This window comes from Phodopus roborovskii, unplaced genomic scaffold, assembly GCF_943737965.1.
Source record: "Phodopus roborovskii unplaced genomic scaffold, PHOROB, whole genome shotgun sequence".
Classification (NCBI taxonomy): Eukaryota; Metazoa; Chordata; class Mammalia; order Rodentia; family Cricetidae; genus Phodopus; species Phodopus roborovskii.
This window is the reverse complement of record NW_026125463.1, coordinates 13,450-41,291: the sequence shown is the minus strand read 5'-3', so window position 1 is coordinate 41,291 and position 27,842 is coordinate 13,450. Positions and strand designations below refer to the sequence as shown.

The following is a 27,842-nucleotide window of genomic DNA, read 5'->3' as shown; positions in this document are numbered from 1 at the left end:
ATGGGACTAGAGTTTCAATCTCAGCATCAGCATCAAAGACTTTAAGACTATAAGTCAAGACGTAGTATCTATATAGGTCCTGAAAAGGAGGGGTGGGGGAGAGAGCAAGAAAGCAAGTGTGTGTGTGTGAGTGTGTGTGTGAAGGATGGATATACATACATACATACATATATATATATATATATATGTATATATATATATATATATAGAGAGAGAGAGAGAGAGAGAGAGAGAGAGAGAGAATGTTTGAAGGAGAGATGCTTGGGGAAGATGGTTCTTCACTTGTAGGACCTCACATTAGGTTCATTTTATAGAACTATTCAATCTGCACTTGCCAAATGCAAGTATCTCACATGGAATATCCATTTATTTGCATCATGTCTGCTTTTCACAGATTTCCTTAAGGCAGAAAGCTATGTAAATGTAATATTCAGCTGTGCAGTTTACCCCTGGCATTTAATAGATAGCAAATCCTTTTAAAATGAGCAGATACACTGATAAATTATCAAGCAAGGGATGTGGGCTCAAGGATACTAGGGAAGGACAAGATCTCAGCCAAGCCTGTAATCCCAGTTCCTTGGGAGGTTGAAACAGCCTTAGAATAAATGCAAAAACAAGCAGGGGATGTAGCTCAGTGGTAAGGTGCTGACCTGCCACATATGAAAATCCCTTGGTTCAATCCTGAGTACTACCCCCAGCTCCAACCCAATTCTCATTCAACCATTCCAGCAATTAAGTCTCTGCCTCTACACAGAAGCAGGGATCTGATGAGGAAGAAAGCTCTAGTCACATGTGTGTGATATTCTTGTCTGTTAATGTTTTACTAGCAACGTTTCCTTTTTCAAAAACATTTAAAAACAAACATCAAAAGCTGCTCATGACATACATCTAAAAATATAAAAATACTTTTCTAAGTTTCTTCGGAATGGGAATGAAATAAAATCATGTCAGAAAAAGGTAACACATAAAGTGTTTCACAGACAGCCTACTGGACAACTGCCTGAGCTTTAGCTGGTCTTTCAGGTAGATGGGATCCTTTTCAGATGGGCTATAGGGAAAGCTGAAGGCTCTGACAAATGTCCTTTTACTTCTTAAACAGTACTGTTTGATGATTGTGTGGATTTAGAGGAAGAAAAACCTTTTCTATATACTTTATTATACACATAGCTAACTTTCTAAATAAAAAAAAAAAAAGGCAGAGAAACCTTTCTGTCATTATTTTACAGAAAAGGAAATCAAGAGTTAGACTGCCTCAATTTGTTAAGGCTCCAAAGACAAACCGTAAAGCTGAGATATACAAGCAGGGGTCCAGAATCACAAAGCTTCTCTGCTACTCCAAAGTATAAGAAGACCCACGGCCTTCCCGATGCTCACCTGATTGACAAGCACATCCCCTATCCTCTTGACAAGAAAGTTCTTTTCACTTTTATCCACCAGAGACTCCTTCTTCCGCTCTAGGATTCTCTGAAAGAACTGGCTATGGATACTGATCAGTTCATCCAAACAAGGGAACAGCTTTTCTACCATCTGCTGCTCAAATAGCAGGTCTGTCATCATCCCTCGGCTGTACACGTCACTCATGATCTTGAGTGTGCGGATGTGATGTAACTCTGTCTGCATCAACTCTGGAGAAGAGAGATCAAGGGTCTTTCAGAGATCACAGCTAAGCCTGTAAGGTTAGCTCAGAGTTCAGCTGAGACTTTAAAACCAAGCAAATAGCTGTCATTCCCTAAGTAGTCTCATCTTACTTTGTTTTTCCCTGACCTAACATCATTTTTCTAATGATAGGTAGACTGAATTCAGACAGTCTTAAATGGGTTTCAGAGAAATCTTCATTAGATTCAGTCCCTTCCATTTACTGTGTTTCTGGTATTTTGCCTTTCTAGTGTAGCTCAAGAACTAAAATGCATTTTTAGAAGACATCTCTTTTATAGACTGTTTTATAAGTACATTTGCAAATGTAAACACACTGTTAAATGCAATAAAAACTGAACAGAATGGAACACTATAGGGCAAAACGAACAAAAGGACACAAGCAATATCATGTCTCCATACCTCAGTGGTTTTAATGGAAACCTTTATGATGCTACATATTCAAAAATTAATTTTCCACAGTCCAACGATCACCCACTTAAACATGCTGGACAGGGCAACTCCTTTTCAAGTCCCCTCCATGAGAGGTAGGACAGTATCTCTACTTCTCAACAACTGTCACTTGCGTGCAAGTGTAGATGGTGTGGACAAAAATAAGCAAAATAATCGAAGCATCTCACCATAAATCACTTCCTGCCGCTTGACCACATCTTTCTTCTGCTGTTTAAGGAACTTGCTGTCTACTGTTCGGCTCCAGGACTCTGCTTCTAGCTGTTTAGAGTCACTTTCAAAGTCTCCCATCAGCTGTCCTTCATTCATGTCTGTACCTACTCCTTAACATATTAAAAAAAAAAAAAAAAAAAAAAAAAAAAACAACCTCAGGATCTTCCTCCAGGTGAAAAGAGTTTGTAAGACAAATCCTCTGTCTTAGTGTAGAGGATACTCAAGGAGATCATACCAGATACTAGGCAGAATCATGGTCAAGTTTAGGAATGAAACATTCTATATTCAAGTCTGGTTTGGAATAAGCATACATACATACATACATCTAACAAGATTGAAACAATTCCCATGTGACTCTGGAGCCTGAAACATCCTGCTGTCTTTACATGCTGCACATGCCTATCTGAGTAGGCTTACAATTACAGACACAGAACTGAATGTGTACAAAGTCTAGAGGAAGAAAAGCATTCATACTTGAGTATGCCTATGTTAAAAAAAAAAAATCAATGTTTCCTTTAATGGAAAGCCAACACCTGGATAGATGCGATGGCCAATGCTCGGTACTGCAGGAGATACTTTACAGGCAATTTAGAGACTCTCTCCAGGGAGGAGGGAAAAAGCAGGCCCTGCTATTTGCTAATAGTGTGATAGCAGATGTACTAGATCTTGACAGGGGTTTAGTAATACATGCCAGAGTTTCTTCTTACCCTCATCAGTAAGTGATTCTGTTGATTCATTGACCTTGCAGATTTTATTCAGTGAGTCTGTTGAATGAGACAGAAATTTCCAGGTGTTTGACATGTTCTCATCATTGCCAACTCTAGAGACAAAAAGAAGGACACACTGTCAAACACTTCTAACCATGTCATCCTCATCATCCAACTGTATGCCATACCATCATTTTATACACCCACTTCTCTTTTTTTGTCAATAAAGTGATTATTATGTTCTTGTCACCCACATGTCAACTGTGGACTCTTTAAACCCACTTACCCAGTGATGTTCTGTATGGAAACACTTTTAGAGAGGGAGACACTCTGCTGGGACCGTCTGTTAGTAAACACTGGTACAGCAGTGGCCTCATCGGCCAAGAGAACTGCAGACCTAGGGCGCTCCTTGGGTTGTGAAGCTGCAAGGAAGAGAGGACATGAACTGAAGCACCATCATCTTTCCAGACCCCTAGTACCTACTTACTCAAGGCACTACAAGGACACAAAATGCTTTCAATAATCAGCTCTTTAAAAAAAGAAAAAACTTAAGACGGGGGTCTTTCTTCATATCCTTGGCTATTCTTGAACTCAGAGATCCACCCAAGTGCTGGGATTAAAAGGCATGTGCCACCACAGCAGTTGAAGCTCTGGAAATGTAAATCAGGTCCTCTGGAAGAGCAACAAGTGCTTCTGGCCATGGAGTCAACTCTCCAGCCCCTGCCCATTATTTGAATGCATGTATTTTGATCAATTTCTTAAATTTATGGATGGAGAAAAACTAGTAACTGTTTAAATACCTGGTTATTATGGAGTATTTTTCCTTAATATGATCAAAGAGGAAACTGGAGCTCTAAGTGGTCACACTGACACATGAACACTAAATTATTTTTCCTTAGTAAGCTCCTGCCACAGATGTAAATTTTTCTATCTGTCTATCCCCAGGAGGGCTAAGAGCTAAGAGAAATAAGATATGGGGGTTGGTATAATTTTATAATATTACAGGATACCTTTAGAAAATAGTAACACAATAATTGATATCTAATTTAAATTCTAGTTAGATAATAGAACAGCAGGGAGGGTGTGCTAAGACATGACCAGGGCCTTGAAGCAGGAAGCACAAAGGAGTATATTGTGGGCTCCTTGGAGAATATGCTAAAGGTTACCAGTGCACAGCATATTCTAAGTGTTTTAGAAAGGTGATTAGTTAGCAGATAAAATGTTAGAGCGGAAGAAACAGTAGTTCTTAGACTATGTGAGGACGCAGACAGGGGCATGGGTGTGTGTGTGTGTGTGTAAGTGTGTATGTGTGCATCATTGAGGAGAACCAGAATATTATGCAGAGCCCTAAATGTTCTAAAGAACTACTTGTACCTAAAAGGATGCAGAAGACACAAACACCATGAGACTGGAATCCACAACTGTACTCTTGTTTGTGTAAGTGCGCTTGCCCATGACAGTTCATGTTAGGATGGAATGTTTTCCTCAATAGCTTCTAAAACCTAAAACCTTTTTTTTTTTTTTTTTTTTTTTTTTTTTTTTGAAAGAGGGTCTGTCACTGAACCTGTAGCCCAGCATTTTGGCTAGACTGGATGTCCAGCAAGCTCCAGTTATCTGCCCATCTCTGTTCCCCATACCTACTGTTGCATACATATCCAAACCCAAACTTGGGTCATCATGCTTGTCCAACAAGCATTTTACACACTAAACCATTTTCCGATCCAGAATTTGTACTCTTAATCACTATAACATTGACATTCCATCTTATCCTAGTTAGAATGACTATTCTCAAGAGAATAAAATCTACAAAGGATGGTGAAGAAGCAAATGAAAAAAATTATATCATATTGCCGGTAGGAATAACTTAGGCCAGCCATCATGGAAATCAGTATGAAGTCTCTACAGATTAAAAGTAGAATACCCATAGGATCCAGCCATACCACTGATGGATGTATACCCAAAGGAATCAGAGGAAGGCTACTACAGGGCTGCCTATACATCACTGTTTACTGCTGCACTAGTCACAATAGTCAAGTTATGGAATCAGCCAAAAATAACTATAAGTGGATGGATGGAAAAAGAAAATATGATATACTGGAGTTTTATGCAGCCAAAACCAAGAATGAAATTATATTATTTGAAGGAAAATGTTTTAGTAAGACAATACAAAATAAGGCTTATCTGTTTTCACATATGAAATTAAAAAGTGGCAGGGACTTGAAGGCAAAATGGGGTACTACTACAGATGGATAGGGTGAAAACAAGAAGGTGGAGATAAGAAAAGCTAATGGAGGCTGATTTTACAGTACATTAAATAATGGAAGTCTCATAACAAAATCCAGTACTCTACAAATTACTATCAATATAAGTAAGAAAGTTATCTCTGAGGGTCAGAGGCAATCCACACAAAGGACCTTGCTTGTAAAAGATATTTTATCTGATGGGAAAGAAAATAGACTTCTGAAACAGGTGGTAACTTCACAGAAAAGAGTTTTAAGATTAAAACTGTTCAAGGAAGTGGGATGATAGATTGAAGTGGGTGTCAGTCTAGTGGCTGCCTCCATACAAGGATGGATGAGGACCAGACATGGGATGTGTGTAGAGAATTCATTCTCTGTGGTATGCAGATTGGTGCAGCATTTTCAAGTGCTTAGGAACTACATAAGACAGATAAGGCATAAGTAGAGCTTCCAGGCTTGAGTGGGCATCAAAATCAGTGTCTATTGAAACCTAGACCACAAAGCTCTACCATAGTCTCTGACTCACAGGTCTAGGTGGGGGTCTCAGAATCTGCACGTTATTGATTCAACTACATGCTGAAATCACAGCACTTCCATGGAGCCAACTCTGAGGATAATTACCACAGTGTTATTTATGGTAGCAGTTGGAAATGATTAAAACACAACATATGCTCTGATACAACAGCTAGAGTAACTCTAAAAATGGACAGAGATGGTGCTGAAGAGGAGACTGAGCGGCACGGGAGTAACGTGCTCACACACATGGGCTTTTAGTTCCCCTTTCCACTAATGTACACACTAAGACAGACATCGTCAAGAAGGTTTTGACGGTGCAATGCTAAGTTACTGGTCAATGAATGTGGCAGAACAAAGTAGTGACCTAATATACTACAAAATAGGTACAGTATCTTTCCAGGTAGCTTAGGCTAGCCTCAACAAGCAAGCTTCACAAAAAGATTAAGTCTGGAACAAAGAGTCTGAGTGCACTTCTGAGAGGTGTGCTGGGCTACTTACACTTGTTTCTCATGATGACTGTAGGCAGCGATGATGTATCATGTGCCTGGAGGCTCCCTTTTGGCTGCTAAAGAGAAAAGAAGGTACATACATGAAGACTGCACTGGCAACTCATCCTCCATCAGATCTCTAGCAGAGTAAAAAAAGAACAATATGTTGGGCCATGGCCATGCCCACCCAACACCCCCTTTGCCATCCTTTGGGCTCACCAAACACTGTAAATGTCTGGTTATGTCCCCACCCCCATCCCAGGAATGTTTTTTTGTCATCTATGTAGGCATGGCATTCTTCCATTTCCAGATGACCCAAGTACTCTCTCTTTGCTATAGCCACTAATGCTTTTCCTGACCTGTAGAAATTGGCTGTCCACATCCAAAAGAGAATCATCTGTGCCTTGTTCATTCTATTTCTTTGGTGACTAGCATTTGTGAACTGTTACATTCTTAGATAGAATGCTAATTTTTATTAAGTTTTGTGAGGTATACACACACACACACACACACAGTTTGAGAAATCACAAACTGAAACCTTTACTCTGAAACACATCACTAGGAGGAAATAGATCACTTCTAATTTAAAATGAATTCTTCCATAGATATTATAACCATATACAAGAGAGATGTTATTCTCTGTATCATCACTGTTCTACAGAACCCAATGCACTCAGTCTTATCAGAGACCATGAACTTTATTGACCGAGTGATCCGACAGATGGTAAATGGCAGAAGCAGGAGAGGAGATGAAAGCACAAGTGAACATTTGGGATGCTTTTTCCTTCCACCAGTATCCAGTGAGCCCCCACTGACTACTCTCTGACATACAATCTTTCAAATTTTAAGAATCTATCATATACCTGACCCCATCCCAGGTACTCAATCAAAGATTCCTGCCTTCCTGCTTATGTTCTAGTGGGAGTAAGGTACAGATGAAGGGGGGGGGAGAGTAAATCATCTAAGAAGATTCATAACACTATGAAAAAATGGAAAAAGAGTATGATGAGGGGAACTGGGACTGCTGGGTAACAGGTAACACCAGTGAGCTGAGAGGATTGTAGGAGCTTCCAATTTTGGGGGAGAAAATAAAAACCAAAGTTGGTATAAAATGTAATTTCTAAGTCTTTGCACAAACTAAGAATTTAAAGTGTGGCATGAGTCAAAATATACATCACTGAGCTCAGAAAATTCAGACACAGAAGTTAGCCACCTTCCTTAAGGCCCAGAATGAGGTCTGAGGGTCATTTGGGTATTCCTTGGAAAAGCAAACTCTTCAGTCCACTCCAGAACTGGGAATCCTTTTGGGGGGATTATAGCAGCAAATTTTTTTGAGTAAGATCTTGAGATGATTTTGATACACACTCAAGACTGAGACCACTGCACTAGGTAATGTGATTACTGATGAACATCTGTGTGGACACATCTGGAAATTCTCTAAGGAAAAACATTCTATGTATGACTCTAATACAACACTATCAGTCACATAGGCTACCTAAAAATACAGTTCCAAATTTGTATGGCTCCAATATTGGTACTTCCTGTTCTTGTATTATGTCATCCCTGCTATCCATATGTACCTTTGGAGAAAAGACCATGTAGGTTGGTCCTGAATGTAGTAGACCCCTGTACCTGCCCATCACATATCAAAGGCCTCTGATTTCCACTGGTTGCCCTCATGCTCCTAGATGGCCAAGCCAGCCATTTCAATCACAGAGTGTATTTGCAGAGCTATTTAAGACAATCGTTTAAACAGAAACACAGAGAAATGTTTAATATATGGAAATTCTAAAAAACATTCCATTTTCTTTAAAAATATTTTTGAGACAGGTTTTCACTCTGGTACAATGGCTAATATCAAACCAAGGAAAACATCCTGCATCAGCCTCCCAACTGCTGGGATCACAAGTGTGAGTCTCCAGCTCAACACTTCTTTTATTCAAAGTCTCAAATTCTTGTGTTGTTAGTCAAGAAAGGGGCTGAACAATTATCTTTAGATTAATTTGGTCTCAAAATTGGCACCAAATGATTAAAGCAAGAAAGCAAACAAATCTACCACAATCTAAATTCTAACAGGAGATGGGGGGGGGGAGGGGGGGAGGATATTTTACTATTTTAAACCACTGGATTTCACACATTCTAATAGCTAGAAATAGCTTACCTTCATTTTGACCTTTGCACAGGAGGCTAGATTTTCTCTGCAGCCTTTGTGGACAAAAGCACTACAACCTGGAAAGGAAGCATAAGGCAAGGTCATAACAAGAAAGCCAGCAGGCCATGGACTCTGACACTCCACCACTGCAACACGGAGCTGACAGACTTTTATTCACACAGGAAAAAAAAAATTATCATTAACTAACAGTACATTTTACAGGTATTTACTAGGAAGCAGGTGTATTTCTGACTAACCAAAAGAAATCAGGAATGTCTCAGGCAGGAAGCTGGGGAGGCTATGAAAACTAAGAGTTTAAATGTCTGCCATCAAGATGTTATATCTATAGGGCCAGAGAACCCTAAGATGAAACTGACATACAAGTCTTCTCTATGGAGGAGGTACTAGAATGTGCCATACAATCATTCAAAGAAGCAAAGTATCCAACAGTTCTACCAAGCTATGACACCTACGGACCACAACAGCCAGTATAGTGTGATAACCTCAACAGTGCAATAGTGACACGCATACAATATTTACCAAAAGTTCACTAAATGGACTTAACCACTCAACAAGAGGGAAACAGCCAGCTACACATGCTGAAATCATGGATCTAGGGGGAGAAATCTACAACCACCCCACTTTACTAAAATCAGAATAATCCTATGTTCTAAATATCTGTCCTTAGACCCATAGATAAGTGTAGTACCAAGTGTAGTACCAACCCCTCATCAAGAAAACTCTTCTTTGCAAGAGACAAAGGCCATTATAGAAAATTATAACCAACCAAAATGCAGAGTTGTGGAGCCTCTTCCTACAAAACAACTATCAATCTACAGAACAACTCCCACACTTAAGGCTCAGGAACACTGACAAAGATGGGGTGCAATGACTCTAAGAGCCAGAAGATGAAGGAATCTATTGTGAGATTAAGTCTCCTAGGATGTCAGAAGATACACACTTTTATAAAGCCTCACCAACATGACTGTCTAGACATGAGCTGAACAAGGACACTAACAGACAAGCTAATGTGGACAGGGAAAGACTATGGAGGATTCAACCCTACACAATGGACTACAGACAAGTACTGAATGCTGAGTTTGGATAGAATGCCAAGGGGAAGAACACACTGATTGGTTATCCAATACCAAATGATCAACCATGAAAACATACACACAAGTAACATTACACAGACCATGCAGGTTGTAGTTATGTATTTAGGAGCATACACATACAAACAGAGAAATACACATATATTTAAGAACAATTACTGTAAAAAGAGGCCATGAATTTGAAAATATAACAGGAGGTTGGAAAGGGAAGGAAGAAATGACAATTATAATCTCAAAAATAAAGGAAATAATGAAAGATGTTATGCCTAAATTATAAGAAAATATATGAAACTGCTAAAAGGTTCTGTGAAAATTTCAGGCCAAGGATCTGAAGATCTATGCTTTTTCTTTTCTTTTTTTAATGTTTTATTTATTTATTTTTATTTTATGTACACATGTCTGTGGGAGGGTGTCGGATCCCCTGGAGCTAGAGTTATAGACAGTTGTGAGATGCCATACGGATGCTGGGAATTGAACCTGGGTCCTTTGAAAGAACAGTCAGTGCTCTTAACCACCAAGCCATCTCTCTAGTCTTCAATTCTTGAGATCTCAAATACCCTAAGCCTTTTGTACCTGGCTCCCCAAGCCAGAAGATGTAACTACAACTCTCTCAAGAGCACCCCTGGGAACCCTGACTCAAGAGAATGTGGGAGATTTCCTGAGACAAAACAGATTCAAACTTACCAATGACACATTTTATCTTAAAGTATTTTTAATTTTCCATTCCCGTGGCCTATAAGGGCCACTGATGTAAAAACCACACACTCTGTGCCTCAAAAAGGTCATCAGCTCTTCCTGCTGCGATGAAGTCATAAAAACAGACTGTGCCAAGAGGCTAGAGGCAAAGCACAAACAAGCAAAAGATCTGTCTTTGGGGACAGCTGAAGAGGCGTGTGTCTCCTGGGAAAGGCTCACTCAGGAAACTAGTGACAGACAGGATTTCACTAGGTATGCTTGCTTCAGAGAGTACTACCACAGCCAGGCCTTGTCCTAGCCCACAAGGTCAAGATGCTTTTGGACTTGGAAGCTTGAACTTATGTATGGACTACAGGGCAAGAGGAACTTATGAAAGAGACTGCTAAGAACCCAGATCCCAAAGGCCTTCTCCATTCCTTCTACAGTAGTTGCTCTTGGTTCATTGGGCCCTTCCTGAACACTACCAGACACACTTTGCTGGGATATCGTCAGGCTTTTCTTCTGCACTGAGGATCTTTAGTTCTAGTGCAGTATCTGGATCATGATATGTAATTGAATATCTATGTGTAAAACTCAGGCCATTTTTGTGAACCAAGTGTCCAGAAACAACTTCCATTACTGCATTTGAAACTCACTGTCAACTTAATAATATGTAAAAGACAGCGGGACACATAGCAGGACACATAACACATTTAATTCAGGTCCTAATTCTGATTACTTTTATGAGCCCCAAATAAGTTCCTTCTCCGCAAGCCTTGGCCTACAAAACTTTTAAAAAAGAACCATATTCCCCACTTTAAGTACTGTGAAGCTATGTCAAGGGAAACTCATCATCTAAAACTGATACATTGACTTTGGAGAGTTATTTTCCAAAATCTAACAAAGTTCAGTGTGTGCCAACTTTATGACTTGGCACCGAGTCTAGTGCCATACACAAGGACTCAAGAATGCCCGCATGGCACAGAGACAAAGTGAAGGTGATCCCATATCCTAAGCAGCAGAGCAGCTTCAAGTGTGTAAGAGAGTCTACAGATAAGTGCCAGTATCTACATCTATGTAGCCAGTATTTCAACTCTCTAAAATAGAACATTGGGGAGAATAATGAAAACTGCAAAATAAGATGCATAGCAACAGTAAATCAACTGTTAAAATTAAATTTTGTTCGTATGAGATAGAATTATAATCCACCAGTTACAGTAAGTGCTTACTTGGAGGAAAGAATGAAGACTGGCACAGGGAAACAAATTCAATGTTGACTGTGAAGGTTTTTTTCTTAGAAAATGAAGGATGAAGTACTGTGTCAATATACTGCCCATCCTCCTCCTTCCTTCCTTCCTCTTCTGTGGTGATATGGGTCAAACCTAGGGCCGCATATAGTCTAGGCAAGCACTCTACCACTGAGCTATACTTTTCCATTTTGAGTTGGGGTTCAACAGGTTATTACATTGTCCATGTATAATATCTGTATTAATAGCATTTAAATAAAAAAAACAAGTGTATCACACTTTATTACCCTCAAAAGCTCCGATTCCCTTATTCTTTAACAATAATTTACCACATTTGTGATACATTACGTTGAAACACTAGTTTCAGCATCACAGTTCTAACAGGCATCTTTTCTCTTGTTTTACTCTAGCTCTGTAATATAAAAGGTGATAGGTTTGTTTGAGAACTTGCCACTATTTCTGATCTGTAAAAGGTCCAGACAGAAGTCACTTCCAAGCTGGGCCCCTCCTGCTCCTTTCCTCCTAGTCTCAACATTCCTCAAGAGGCTAAGCAGTGCAGTTTTACGGGGGTGGGGTGGGGGAGGTACTGTAACTTTTGAACAATTCAGCAGTTCTCATGCTCTTGGGTCACTGTTTGATATGTAAAAACAACTCTACTTCGTGAGTCATGGAAGGAGAAATGGCATCCTGAATGTGCACCCAGTAGAACTTTTCACAGAAATAATGCTTTAGTTGATTGCCTCTGAAGCCCACAACTTAGCTGAATTTTTAATATGCCCAGTATTACAGCCACGATTCTCAGTGATAAACAGTTTATATGGCCCGCCTGTTTACCACACTCAAGTACCTACTTGAAAAACACTAAACTCGTCAGCAAGTGGTCCTGGACTCAATCCGTAGGATGGTTTTAGTGATTAAGAAACTGTTAGCCCCAGTGACATCAGCCAAAGTCACGGGATTTAAAACAGTATCATCTGTTTTAGAACAATTGTCCAAAACACAATACTTGAAGACAAGTCTAATAGATTTTTTTTTTTAAAGCACATTGCCATAAAACCATACGGTGTTGTTAGGAAGACCAGGGAACATTTATCTGGGCTGTTTTGGGAAGCTGGAACCCACACTTGGCTGTAGACTGTCCTCTGCCTATGCTTTTCTGTCTCAATAGTTGTGTTTAAATCTATGTTATCCCCCCCCCTTTTTTTTTTAAATAAACTTGTTAAATGCTCATAAAAAAAGAAAACCTGATTTGGCTTTTGGCCTTCTTTGGATTTAAAACATTTCCTAAGAGCAGTAAGTGGCATTTTCAAAATTCTTCACAAAAAAAAAAAAAAAAAAAAAAAAAAAAAGAGTAACCAAGTACAGTGCTTTATAGGCTTAGAGCTGACCCTTACTCACATTTCTTTGAAATAAGTCAATAGCTCAGCCAGAATCCCTCCCTCCCTCTACAAGGAGGCAAACTTATATGCCTGAGAGTGATCATTTATTTGTTGCTTTTCTATGCTTGAGAAAACTTTGGTGAAATGTTATATACTGTGCACTTTTTCCCCCCCAGCAGAAAAGCTGTCCTATGCAGCCAGACTTTTGAAGAAAGGAATATTCAAGTACTTTAGTGCACTGTTCTGTCTACTAGAAGCAAAAATCTATATAGGAAAAAAAATTGATTCTTTTTAAGGACACACGGAAGAATGGCCTTTAAGAACAAATAGAAACATTTTCCTCCTATGGAAAAATGGAAAACGAGAGAGAGAGAGAGAGAGAGAGAGAGAGAGAGAGAGAGAGAGAGAGAGAGAACTAGAAACAAAGCCAAACCAACCAACCACACAAAATCCAACCAGCCCATGGAAGGAGCAGAAACTCATGAAACACATGCTCCAGAACTCTTTCTGCAACGTCTTGTTTAAAATCACTAGGGACTTCCAGGCGCTGTCTTGTCTGGACTGATAGTGCTTGTATGTGAAAAGCATGTGAGCAGTTCTCAGTAGCCAGTGTTAATAACCATAGTGCTGATGCTCAGAAGGCGAGGAAAGCCACAGAGAAAGGCTAAGCCATTCTGACTAACTGCTCCTAACATCAGTTTTCATAAGAACACTGGCAAACAAAAATGAAACCAAGTGTTCTTGTTGATTAAGAATGGACTTTATTGAGTAAGCTCCTTATTTACCATTTCTTCTAAGTTACAAGTATCTTTTCTTCAGGCAATTCATTTGTGTTTACTATCTTACAGAAGCAACAAACTGATTCTAAATTATAGAAACTATCCAGTCCCCGAGCTGCTGCTTCTGAGGAAATACAAACAACAACAACAACAACAAAACCAACCATCACTGAATAAGAATTCACATTCCCTACTTAGGTTCCAGTGGGTCAGTTGTTTACTGTTTTAGTCAACAGAAATAACCCATCACAAAAGTACTCAGAAGATGCTCACACAACAGAACACAAACCAACAATAATCTCGGTGTCATTTCACAACTGTTAAAAGCAAACAAAATAAAACCACTGGCAAGGTTCAAAACTGTGTATATACCAAATTATTGATTCTGAAGGACTCCTCTAAGCTTTTCACAAAATAAATGACTTGTGGCAGCCAGAACGAACAGTTTTATTATTCAAAGATAGTTTTACATGCTTTAGAATGAAGAATTGAAAAGATATATTTCCCCCATTAATCCTAAACCAGGAGTACAGTTTGAACTAAGGGGGAGAAAATCCTCCTAAGTTTCTGCTAAATTCATTTACTTTGAAATATTCCTGACCATAGGTTTAAGCTTTTCTCTTAAATCTAGGAGTAGACTGCCTGAAGCACACAGATGTTCTACTGCTCACTATTTCTCGTGGCTATGGTCATTAACGCTTCCGTGTTATTCCACACCAGATTTCACTTAGTCTGACAGATTGGTCTGGGTGTAATCCCATGGTCTCAATGATGTTGACTTCACTGAAAGTCTATCCTACCAATCTCCTGGTATTTGGGATACATGAATATGACAGATGACAGGAGTAAGTCATTACAGATCATAATATATCTCCATTATGTCCTACAGTGACTTCTAAATCACAAGTCAAAGCCTGATAGAACAGCTGTCTAAGAATATGAAGCTCCACTCAGTGGTCAGCAAAACAGCTTTTTATTAAACAAAAACTGCTCCCCCCCCCATAAAAGCGCAGTACTTTCCTAGGAGGTAGATGACTAACCACAGAGATGCCATATTTCCTGCAAATCCTGGGAAGATCTGAACTTGAGTTGGGGTATGTGTGTGTGTGAAGGGAAAAGACAAAAGATTCCTGGATTACTCATATTTCCTGTTTCCTGCCAAGATAACAGATGGGGCTTCATACATACAAATACGAATTGAAGGCCCTGCCCTTCGGGAAGCCAGGTGAATCAGCTGATTGCCTTCATTCTTTTGGAAAGGTGACTATATACTATTCTGTTGCTTTTAAAACTCTAGTCCTCATGGTCTTTTCCCTACAGAAGGAAGCTGCATGTGGTTATACACAAATCTTACCACTGCTCTCAAATGACTGAACTCTTCCATCACTGCTTCTAGAGCAGGGTGGTAGCCGTAGCTAATTCACTGAACTCCTAAGTTTCTAATGTGGAGTGATTGCAGACTGAAAATGTACTTCTGAGCCTTGGATACTTATTGGGGTAAAATCCTTGAGTTTCTCTGTTATGTTCTTTCTGATGTTCTGTCTGTGATGTGAGATGGGTCAATGACAAGAAGACTGTTGGAAGCTGGCAAGGACACTTGAGTCTGTCCAGAAAGCCCAAATGCAGATTATTCCAGTGTCTGTCATTCCGGTCTGAGCTATTTGCTTCAACTGACCATCTATGTTTAAACATGGAAAATGAGGATTAAATCCTCAGAAGGAAGGTGAGTCATTTTGTGTGTGTGTGTCACTTTTACATGATAGTTTAAACAATGTACTTTCTTTTTCTTTTTTTGTTTTAAAGATTTATTTATTTATTATGTATAGTGTTCTGTCTGCATGTATTCCTGCAGGCCAGAAAAGGGTACACTAGATCTCACTCATGACAGATGGTTGTGAGCCATCATGTGGTTGCTGGGAATTGAACTCAGAACCTCTGGAAGAGCAGTCAGTGCTCTTAACCCCTGAGCCATCTCTCCAGCCCCCACAATGTACTTTCTAAGAAAAAACAACTAATCCTGTTACAGAATTTTGAGATCCATTTAAATTATATATACATTTATACATTTAAAATATCTGTGGAATTGTCTACATGTTATTGTGTGTGTGTGTGTGTGTGTGAGAGAGAGAGAGAGAGAGAGAGAGAGAGAGAGAGAGAGAGAGAGAGAGAGAGAGAGAGAGAGAGAGAGAGAGAGAGTCTGCCTCACATTTCCCTCTTTCCGGTTCCATCCAAACCTGAAGTCATGCCCAGAGGGATGTGGCCACTAACACAAATTCACTGGCAAGACTAGATGCCACTACACTCTGGCTATCCTGGAACTAGCTATGAAACCAGGCTGACCAAAAACTCACAGAGATCTGCCTGCCTCTGCCTCTTTACTGTCAACTTGATTGGACAGAGAAAGGACACACTGAGTGTCTCTATATGGACATTTCCACATTACTAAGCAGGGGAGGCCTCCGATAAATGTGAATGGTACCATCCCATAGGCTGGGGACTCAGGTAAATCGAAAAGGGAAAAAGCTAGAAAGTGTAGGCATTGTTTTCCTGTTTCCTTGGCACTATGACATGACCAGCTCTACTTTGACACACCCTTCCTGAGAAGGTGGACTGGAACTATCAGTCAAAATAAATTATCACTACCTTTTAGTTGTCTTCCTCAAGTATTTGTCAGGAGAAGAAAGTCAAAAGTAATTAGCTGTAGCTAATCTGACCATGAAGGAGCTTTTGCGAATTGGCACTTGAGCATTTCAAAAGTTCTGGAGATGCCCTATAGAGTTCTCAGATACATGAGCATAATTTAGTGAGTGATTCTGTTGTGAGTGCAAATGCCCAGAATGTTATCAGGAAAAGGGACAGGAAGAACGTTGGTGAGGTTTCTGAAGGGGAATGAAGACAGCTCTGTAAACTGGACTAATGCCATTCATTTTAAGCTGTGGCCAAGAACTTGTCTGCATTTTGAGCAAGCCCTGAGACTAAGGAGGTTGAACTTGAAAGTGATGGGTTAAAAATTTTAGTGGAGGAAATTTTGCAAAGGCTCAGCATTCAGGCTGTGGAATGAGCTTTACTGGCTGCTTACAGCAGCACAGAAGTTTAGAAGTATAAGCAAAGTTGGGGCCAGGGAAAAAGGAGCTTCTTAGAGCCACTAAGAAGCCAAGGATATTGAAGGAATAGGAAAGATATCCTGAGGACGTCTCAAAACTGGCTGGACGCCATTCATTCCAAGCTCTAGGGTGTAGAGGTTTTAATTCATTTGAAAACACTGTTTTGAGAAGTCCAGGGCTACCTGTTAGGTAGAGAACTGCTTGTATGGTTGATATTAGGGAAACATGTCACAGGAAAGGATTGGACCAAAGCAATCAGGATCACACTCAACAAAGTCAATATTAAATCCTTTAACTATATTTCAAGCATCTGAGGCAAAGGTGGCACTGGCACACTGTTAGGAAAGTGTTCTGCATGTGCACTCTGAGACTATGCATCCATGTTTCAAGGGGGCCTTAGCTACTGCTTGAACTTGTGGCAGTCCCTGATTTTATTTACATAGTATTAACCATTTTGATTTTTGTTTTTGTTTTTATTTAGGCAGAATCCAAGAGTTATCAGGGGCTTCTACCCTGATTTCAAAGGAAGGAATGAAGGTCAGGAGATGGATAGCATAGCTGTAATCTTCAAAGAAGTCCCTCAAAGGGACCCTAGGGACATGGAATATTATCAAAGAAAGGTGCAGTTAATTAGGGGAGCCTGCCTTAAAGGGAGGGACAAAGGAATCATAAACAGCAATGCCATAAGGGCAAACCTGCTCAAGACCTCTGGGCCCACATCATAGCATTATGTGTCTCCAGATGTTGGGCATTTTATTTAATATTTGCCATGTTGGGTTTTGATCTTGTTTAGTCCAAGCCTTCAAGTTATTCATTCATTTTGAATGGGAATGTATACTTTGTGTCACTGTTATTGCCAATACTAAATTTCTTTTTATTAAAAAGGACCTCATCACATCCCTTTCCATAAGGCTCAGGGATACTCCTGGAAGAGGAGATGCAGAGCATGTAAGAGCCAGAGGTGGTAGGAAACTCCAAGGAAATAGTGTTTTGTGGATACAACAAGGCAGAGGCACATATGAACTCACAGTGATTTTGACAACATGCCCAAGACTGTGAAGTTCAAGCCAGACAAAATCCTGCATAGATGGGCCAAAATGGGCACTAGCTGAGAAACTATTGGTATGTGATAGCTCCTGTAAAAAGGAGAATCAGTTTTCTTAAATGATGTAACCCCTGGTATGTTGACCACATGTCAGATTAGCTGGGCAACACCAACTGGACTAGACTGGGACATGGAGTATACTCAAAGTCTGATGGGAAGAATGGGTAGATGGTTATGGGAGGAGTTGGGCATGTGTGAATGTGCTCAAGACAGACTGTATGAACTTTTCAAAGAATGGTGGCTTTTTAATGTTTTTCTGATATTAATGATTCACAAACAAACAAACAAAAGCACTTTCATAAGGAACAGGAGGGAATATGCAAAATAATATTTAAAACCAAAAGTAAATTTTTATGGCTTTGCTTTTCTCCCAGTGATGGGGAATGGACTCAAGTTATACAAGCTAGGCAAGTGCTCCCGTGAACTATACTTCCAGCCACTGCAGCTTCCATTTATACTGATTTCTGTTATGATTTGAATGTGAACCAAACCCCACAGAAATTTGTTTCACAATTGGTCTTAAAATGGCTCTTAAAATGAGAAACAGAGTCAACATATAGACTGGAACACTGGTGCCTCACTCAGTCCTATGCTAGGCAGCTCCACTTTACATATACAGTGAGGCTTTCTTGAGGGAGAAGAGGTGTTTCTCACCCAAGACATGGACCAACAATATTGTTCTTTATCTGATCATCATCATGTTGTGATGAATACCTTGCTTTTATGTTCAATAAAATGAAAGAGACAGCTATACAAATTCTTTTCAGAAGCTGTGGTTCAAGGACAATACCAACCATACTAATAATTAACCAGAAAATAAAATGTCAAACCTGTGGCTTTGATCCTTACAATGTACTCTTTGTTAAGTATAGTTTTAAATGCACAAGGTTAATGTGTTTAAAATGTTTTAAAAATAGATAAAGTGGCTTGTTAAAAAAAGGTGCTTATTGACTTCTGTTGTAGCCAACTAAATTAGCTGCAGTACTGAGAAGCGGACTGTTTGCTATGGACAAAAACCTAAAGTGTCGACATTTTATGCTGAGGCAGAGAGTCCTTATTAGAGCCTAGGTTTCAAAAGGAAAGCATTATGGGGATATCGGACACATTGGACAGAGCCTCTTGCTTCATAAAGTTTACCTGAAACTCAGTACTATGTGATGCAGTTCTCAATTTTCTGCTAAGTCAGACACGGAGGATAGCGATAATGTGTGTGATCTCTGCCTGAAGAAATGCATACTGATTTAGTTAAGTGCTTTTCCCTTTAAAGAGCAAAATAAATAGGGCTATAGATTACTTTGGGGGATATAACATATCTTTCACATTAAATTTATAAGAACATATGTGACCAAGCCTTTTTTAATTTATTTACGAAAGTTATAATGGCTGTGACACAGGTAAGACAGGTTTCAGGATCTTTGCAAGCTGTAGCCTCACCCCTCTTTTGTATAAAAGAAAGCAAGAGAGACAAAATTATTATAGAACTTTGAATCTGCCCATATAAACTTTTAGAATCTGCCCATATAAACTTTTAGCTCTTTCAATTCTAGTAAGCTAACTATTTTTAGTAACAGATTACTTGGAATGCACAATAAATGACTCAGAACAGGAGATCATCTTACAGGTGAGAGACTCACTCCTCAGAGTGTGACTTAGCACTGTCTCATCCACATGTGGCACAGGTCTAACATGAGACAAACCATCCAGCCTCCTAGTGCTAGGCCTATGAGGGCTGATTCCTGGCTTGCTTAACTCTGAGCAAAACAGCTTCCAGGTTTTACCTTGATATGCTTTACAAATACAATTACTTTCTATGTGTGCCCTAACACAATTTTGAGAAGTACTGCTGTAGAGCAGATTTGCAAATTATATTATGTGTGACAGATTTAGCCTGTTGCTTCATTTCAGAGTCAATGAGCCACGCATGACTTTTATATTTTAGATGGCTGAAAAAGAATTGAAAAGATGAAATGACATGGCATGCAAAAATTTAAATGTCAGTGTCTGCAAATGAAATTTTATTGGAACAGAGCCATTCTTGTTGATCGATCTATGTCTGCCTTTGCATTGCAACTGTAGAATGCAGTGGCTGTGACACAGACACTTGTTATCTAAGTCTTGTACAGAGAAAGCCAACTGTCTTTTGCTGAGAATGTCTTATCAAAAGGAGAGCCATGCTCAGTTAATAGACTTGTCTTTCAGCAGATCAATAACAGAAACATGGGCTTATGTGCACATGCAGACACTCCTCTGGTAGCCATCATGACTTAATGACAGAAGATGGCTGAATCACATTCCAGAGGACCAGATTTAAAAACAAATGCACAGGGCTGGGTGTGTGTGTGGGGGAGGGGGCCTCAGGAGTAGACTGCTTTCTTATATCAGGTCCTGAGTTTGAATCTCTAAACTGCATGTGTATCTGTGTGTGTGTGTGTGTGTGTGTGTGTGTGTGCTGGATGTGTGTGTGGGGGGGGCAGAGTATAAAAGTAAGTATATATGATCAGACAAAAGATTGGGGCAGCTTTAAGGTTTGAGGCTATCTATGTTCTGCTTTGATTTGCCAGGTTTCTGGCAATGGGAGGTGGTTTTCAAGCAGAGAATCTGAAATTAGAAATATCTGAAAAAAATTTAAGTTACATGATTAAAATTAGAAGAAAAACACACAGTTACTTCTCCATATAGATGATGATTAGATCACCGGTGGGATGCACAGGAGGCTAGAAACAAACTAGCTTTCTTGAAGCAAGAGACCCTCATCTACTGAAAGGAAGAAAGCATGTCTCTTACTTGCACAAGTGTAGGCATCTTTGTTGGTGAAAGGCTTCATGCACTGGCTGCAGCTGATGGGACCCACAACAGGAATGGGACTGAAAGCATGCCCGTTAACAGTCTTCTTATCTTTCTCCTTCTCTTTAGAGTCTTTCTCTTTCTCCTTAATTTTATCTTTTTCCCTTTCCTTTTCCTGCCAAAGAAAAGGATCAACAGTTAACAGCACTGGAAGGCCTTCCCCTTACCTGAACACATAGATGGCATGTGGTCAACAGAGGGTGGTGTCCACTGCAGACAGAAATGAGGAACAATCCTCTGGGCAACATTTTATTAATTTTCAATCATGCAAGCTCCCATTAGAAAGACTTAGGAGTTCTGAGTCATCAGGGGCTGTTTATACTAACAGACAGGGCAGAGCCCACAGCAGGAAGGTTTTCTTAGTAAGGCATGGCATAGTACACATAGGAAGCACTGAATTTAGGTCAGTTTAGAAAGGGAGCAGAAGGATGGATGGTTCAGTCTGAGGAAGAAAAACAATGTCACAAAGTCTAAAAAGTTCTGTTAAGCTCCTCTCTCCCTTTTACAACCACATGTATGTCCCTGAATAATGGGTCTCCATGACATTTTCTTTCCTACTCTAATCCCAACTATGAAATAACCCTACATATGTATTTTTACTAACTAGAACTCAGTAGGTTACCAGATATTAATTTTGGTTGTGTTCAGTTGTGACAAAGAAGGCTGAAAACTGCACAGAGGTTAAGCATGAAGTCAGTTCTAAGTTCTACTAATGGTAGGACTATAAGCAAATTATTTCTCTGAGCCCCAGGCTTTGCATTTGCAAAATGGGATAGATACCTACTTTACAGTTCTGTTTTTGTTAAAGCCCAGCAACACTAATAACATTTAATACATTATAGTAATTATTCACATCTCACTGAAAATGAGTGTCATCAGCTTATTACTCTAACTCAACACAACTGCAATCTTTTGTAGAGAAGGAAAGGACATTCTGATTTCGGCCGGGAGGGAGACAATAACCCAAGAGCAGTGGAACAGATGCTGGTGCATGGGAAATACGAGGCACAGAAAAGACAAGCAGCCTTGTCAGCAGCCTTCCCCAACCACCTTCTTTGTGTCCTCAAGCTGATCACTACAGCACTCATTTCCTCTCAAAAGCCTGGGGACCTGGGACAGGGAATTCCCAAGGCTCAGCTGCTCGCCCTAAAGCCCAACAAGACAGGAAAAGCAGGCCTTGTCTCCAGCTCGAAGAGCAGGGGCTTTCTGAGAACTGTCTTTGATTTTCACTGCAAGGCTTTCTTCTTGCATTACGGCTGCCTCTTAGCTCTGTAAAAGGGAATAGGAAATTGACATTCACCTCATGTTTATTGCAGGCCTGGCCACTACACTAGCTGCTCAACTGACTAACAAGATTAATAGAGTAATTTCCTTACAAAGCATGAAGACCTCCAGTCCTGAGGTGATCTTTACCTACTCTTTTATACTATGATTACAATCTAGGAAAAAAAAATACCTGAGAATGAGCTTCTCAAAGTGAGTGACCATGCTGACCATTAAACACATCATGGCAATGCCACTTGTAGGGGCTATCTAAATAGAGTCAGTCATTTGAAAGACTGCTATCACGCTTCCCATTTTACAAGAGAGAATAATGAATGACACTTAAAATGATAAATAGTTACTTTGTACCAGACACTGAAATTAGTAATTTATATGTATTTTCTTGGGACAGGGACAGTTAGAGCACAGAACCACCAGTGTTAAACTGGACCTGGTATAGTTTTGTATGACTAAAGCTTAGCTCTCACGAACCACATTTACTGTAAAGGGTTGCTGAGGCTCCCTGAGTTGCAAAGGGTTACAAAGCAATGATAAGAACCAGATAGGAACTAAATCTTCTAATTTGCTAAAGCTCAGAACCCACCCAATGGATAAAATGGGTTACTTGTAAAATCTATGATACACGAGAAATTCTCCCTTAACAGAATACATATAACAAAAACCCAAGTGCCAAATGCTGCATTTTAAAACTATAAACAACAGAAAGGATGGGGGGGGGGGGCGACCGCTTTACAAAACAGGAAACTCTTCTGAACAAAAATTAGTAATTGCTAAAGTGTGTAGGACTCAAATTACCAAACGTTGAACATATCTAAATAACCTCTTTTAATATTTTTTGTGCAGATTTCTCCATGCATAAAATGTTAACTTTAAAACCATCTGACTTCTTTCTTTCTTTTTTTCTTTTTGGCCTGAAGGTTAAAACATGCTCCAATGCTTTTTTTTTTTTTTTTTTAAAGTTCAATAACACAACTTGCTATGGCAGCTGCATTATTGTCTGAAGAACTGTAATGTTCTTCAGATCTGAATAATCCATTTTCTTACCCTTACAGTAATCCGGACTACTTCCTCCAAGGACAAAAACAAAACAACAAACTGCACTGCAGCCTCCTGTTGTTCTAGTCCAGTGCTTTGAAGAGTCCGGGCTCTTACCTGCCCATGTTTTGGTCCTGTGAATCGCACTGTTATGAGAGGAACTTCAGGAAGCCGACCCCATTTTACCGACATGATCTGACCCCCATGCCAGGAAATGCTCTTTCACAGAGGGAGGTGCTCATGGCCGGTATGGCAGACCGCTCAGTAGCTCAGAGCTGCCATTAGCAAAACCATAAGAGGAAGCCAGAAACTGGTTGAGAAAGCGCATGAGGGGAGGGTTGAGACTGCTTGCTTCCTTGAGACAGTCTTAACTATTTAAATGCTGTGGGTAAAACTAACTACCCCACTCTAAAAAACACAGGAAGTGAGATTAAAATGAAGTACCTTTCAGATACATGTATGGACAGAACTTATAATGTAATATGGGAAATCTGGCAAGGACAGAGGCCACACTTATCTAGCAAACTCTTAATAAAAAAGTAAAGCTTTACACAAAATTATTTTAGCAAAGTCGTCCATGGTAAAATGGGTGACTGATTACTTTTCTTAAATTTAATGTGTCTATATTTAACAATTGCCAACATGCTTTAATTGTACCGTGGAAAAAGAATCTAATGGCATTTAGAAATAGAAGCAACTGATCACAAGGACTCTAGGGTGCTGTAGAAGAAAATCGGTTTTTATTTTCCAAAACTCTCCTTTTAGAAGTCAGGGTGTTCTGGACAACTAATATGATCAGGCGTCTTGGAAAGGATGATGGATACAGTTCTTTCACACACAGGCACAGACACCAGGACCGGGGCTGAAAGTCTCATAATAAAGTTAATAAAGTACATCAGCTGGGGAGGAAGCTAATCCTTTTTACTCAGAAAAAAAATTGAGTCATACAAGGAATTGGTCTAAAATATTTCCAGTGTCTTGTAGTTGTCCTTGTAAAATTAAGAGCCTGATAGAAAGAGATAATCAGTAACATAAAGACCACTCTCTTTATGAAGATGAGCACTATGTATGCAAGGACTTGATATGTGTATAACAAACACAATTTACCAAGCAGAAAACAGTATAACAAAAGGAGAAACTGCCCATCTTCCTCTTGTACTTCCTGTTTAGATCTTTCCAGCTTTCTAAAAAGCATTCAGTATATACATCTTGCAACGTGTGCAAGTTACTGATGACTGTCAAAAGTACATATGCAGAATTGGTAACTAAACCCCCTATACAATAAAAACTACATCCATAAAAATCTGTCACTATTGGGCAACACATCGTCTAAGAATGTGGACCATTCCCTGTCTAATAGCTGACTTTGGCTACTCTGAGTGTCTGAAGACTGTTGGCAGTCACAGCTAACATGTGGAAAAACAAACACAAGTTTATAACTGTATTCTCACAGATACGTATACAATGTTCACACAGAAACTTTCCTAACTATACTCACAATTTATATGTATTATTTTGGTATAATATTCATTAAGTACTTACTTTTTTTTTTTTTTTCTTTAAAAGGAGATATGTTTAGTTAGTGGCTGAATAAAACAAGGAAAATTAGGCACTCTCATTAACACATATTAATAAATTCTCAGCACTTGTAAACACTTCAGTGGTTATAGTACTGGCCCTAAGATGTGCAAGGCCCGGTATTCAATTCCCGGCACTGAGAAGAAAAAAAAAAAAAAAAAAAAGGACCCTAAACAGGTTAAAAAGAAGTGAAAGCTCATCGTTTTTATAGGAAAATTAGTGTTAATATCTATGGTTTCACTTCCCTTTTTAAATAACATGTGAAGCATTCAACAGGAAAAACAGTAGATCGATACTCATTTATTTGTGCATTGGATTGGACATATGACTATTTTTTTTCTCATTACATCTGCCTATATTGACAAAGTGACAGTGTTCACAGCTTGTATAACGGTCTTATTTAAAAGTTAGCCTGCAACCACTAACTAGAAGGACGACATATTAATATATCTGGCCATTGGAGCACTTGTAAACAACTGCTAAAAGGAATAGTACTACAATCTGAGGAATTATGTATTTACAATTTTTGGAGTTTCCCACTGCTGGATGACAGTATAGCCCCCAACGATCAAATTTTGAAGCCAAGTCTGAAAAGGGGAACCAGGCCAATTGCAAAAGAGTGTTGGTCATTTTGCCTAAGGAGAGTAGTGGAGGCAAGAGGTCAACTGGTTCTTTGACAGTGATAACAGACTGACGCTAACATAGATAGCTTTTTGTTCCTGTCCCATCTCATCACCTCCCTCATACCTAATGCTAGTACTTGGAAGTAGAAACATATTAAAGAAAAAGGAAAAAGAAGCTACTTAAGTGAGAGATGTGGCTGAAGAGAAGGCACACAATGACAGGCAACATGTGTGGGGAGCCAGACCATAGGTAGCCCTGCCCGAGTGCTATCCAGCCTTATTACTTGAGACACATTTTATTCAGGTTTGTGGAGTATGGAAGTTGGGGTGAGATTCCGTTTTAAAGGTCAAGTTCCCGTTTCTGAGTATGGACCCACATTATCTTTTTTGCTGTCTGTATTACCCCTGTATTACCCCCTCAGCAAACTCCGTGTCATGTTCACCATGTGGATTCAAAAGCCATGCCATTGGAGAGGTGGTGGGTCGAAGAGAATCTCCACTCACTTGCTGGTCTTACAATTATGTGTGTATGTGTTTGGGTAAGACTCCACAGTTTAAAAGCAAAACAAAAACAAACCAAAACCAAAACAAAAACAAAAAAAAAAAATATCTTGAAATTCAATCAAACCAGACCACAACATTTTCCAGGTTAAGACTGAGCACTACAGACCACTGAGCACAGAGGCCATTTAACAATATGTGGCTAGTTTATATTAATTTTCCCAGGGGGGTTTTCTTTTTGTTCACGGCGACTACTGACCAATCAATCAATCAATCAATCAATCAATCAATCAATCAATCAATCAATCAATCAAGCTAAACAAAACATGTAGGTTCTGTTCTTGCCAGTATGTGGGATACTGGGTTGTATCACATCCTATATATTTTAGCTCTAAAACAAGCATAAGAATGAAGCCAATACTTAAACACATAATTAGGCTAGAAATTATTTACTAGACTGTGTCTTCATTTTGCACTTGGTAAGAAAAATGGTGAAAAAGCAGATTTTGGTATAAGGGTTTTATGGGGGAAAAAATCCCTAAAAGAAAGGACCAAACCTTTGTACTATTTTTTAGGCCATGGTGTCACAGCTCAGATAGTAAATGTACCCCAAAGGCACTTGCTCCCTACACGGTGACACTGTGTGCAGATGGTAGGACACACAGGAGGAAAGGGCCTACTAGAAGGGACTTACTGAGGTGTGTGCCTTTGAAGGGGGTTAGGAGCATGGCTCCTGACTCACTCTTTGCTTCTCCTCCTGCAGACACTCTGACTGTGAGGTACTCACCATCTAGGTGAACACAGGCTGACAGCTCTGAAGTCAAGGTAAATCTCTCTTCCTCAGAGCTGATTTTATCAGGTAATTTGTTACAGTAATAGAAAGCTAATTCAGCTAGTAACATCAATTGGCTGTATTTCTATCCGCTCACATAACTGAGTGCTTGAAGGCTTAGTTAGAGAAAAAAGGGCATTTTTTTAATTGAAAAAAATTAAATGTTTTTTGATCATGTTTTCCTCCCAGATCTCCCCCATTACTCTACTTCCCCAACTGTATATTCTTTTCTTCTCTTTCTTAAAAAAAAAATTCCAAACCCAAAAAAACCCCCAAAACATCAAGAAATCCTGCAAAAGCACAAAAATGAAACATCAAAACAAATAAGCAAAAGAACAGTAAGACAAAAACAAAACAAAACAAAAACAAAAACAACAACAAAAAAGCCAAAACAAAGCAAATGAAATAAAAATACCATGGCGTTCATTTTGGGTTGGCCAACTACTGCTGGACACGGGGTGTGTAGTTGCTATGAAGAGGGTATATTTTTAGATGAATGCTGTTGAGTTCAGTATATATGTATACACATGTGTGCTTATGTGCATATACTTATATATGCAATGTACAGAGATATGTTTCAGTGATTCATTTCAAGAGGTCCTTTGATTGCTTATTTCTTTACACATGTAGATAGATGATTATAGGTAAGTAAACAGTGCAACGTGGTGGGGTAGTGTTTCCCTCACTTGTTTGAAATGAAAATAGTTTTGGTTTGAGATCAGGAGTCAGTATAAAAAAGTTAACTTCTTTCTTTTTAAGACATATCACAGTCAGGTGGTGGTGGCACACGACTTTAACCCCAGCACTGGGGAGGCAGAGGCAAGCTGATCTCTGGGAGCATAGCCTGGTCTACAGAGTGAGTTCCAGACAGCCAGTACTATACAGTGAGACCCTGTCTTGAAAACAAAAGACATTAAAAACACACAAATCAAAATATTGAGAATATGTGGGGTTACTATAGATTTATTTCTTAGTTTATAGAATCCTGTGATGAATAAGCAACAACTGTATTGGGGAAACTGAGTTTAGATGTCACTGGAGCCACTATGAGGGGGCTGGGAATTGAGTTCTGGTCCTCTGGAAGAGCTGTCAGTAAGTGCTCTTAAACTCCTGAACTATCTCTCCAACCCAAATTTAAGTATCTTAATTTAGCTTCTTAATTATTAAAGAGGATACACCACAAATCTTCCTAAATAGAAACAGATCTAAGTAGGTCTTAAACGTTCTTGTAATTTTCTGAAGCATAATTTTCTTTCCTATATATCTGTTATATACTTTTCATTTATGCTTTGATCTCAGCCTAAAGTCCTTCCACTGGATTTTAA

General features: G+C 39.3%; 1 protein-coding gene across 1 annotated transcript in view; it reads right to left on the bottom strand.

Annotated features, from left to right (window-relative positions):
- LOC127215513 (A-kinase anchor protein 13-like) overlaps window positions 1–27,842 on the bottom strand; it is a 63,994-nt gene that overhangs the window by 24,417 nt on the left and 11,735 nt on the right. Inside the window, 7 exon segments of the mRNA XM_051175928.1 lie at window positions 1,375–1,625; window positions 2,274–2,426; window positions 3,024–3,136; window positions 3,310–3,445; window positions 6,278–6,344; window positions 8,429–8,496; window positions 20,605–20,779. Coding sequence (XP_051031885.1) covers window positions 1,375–1,625; window positions 2,274–2,426; window positions 3,024–3,136; window positions 3,310–3,445; window positions 6,278–6,344; window positions 8,429–8,496; window positions 20,605–20,779 — 963 coding nt within the window.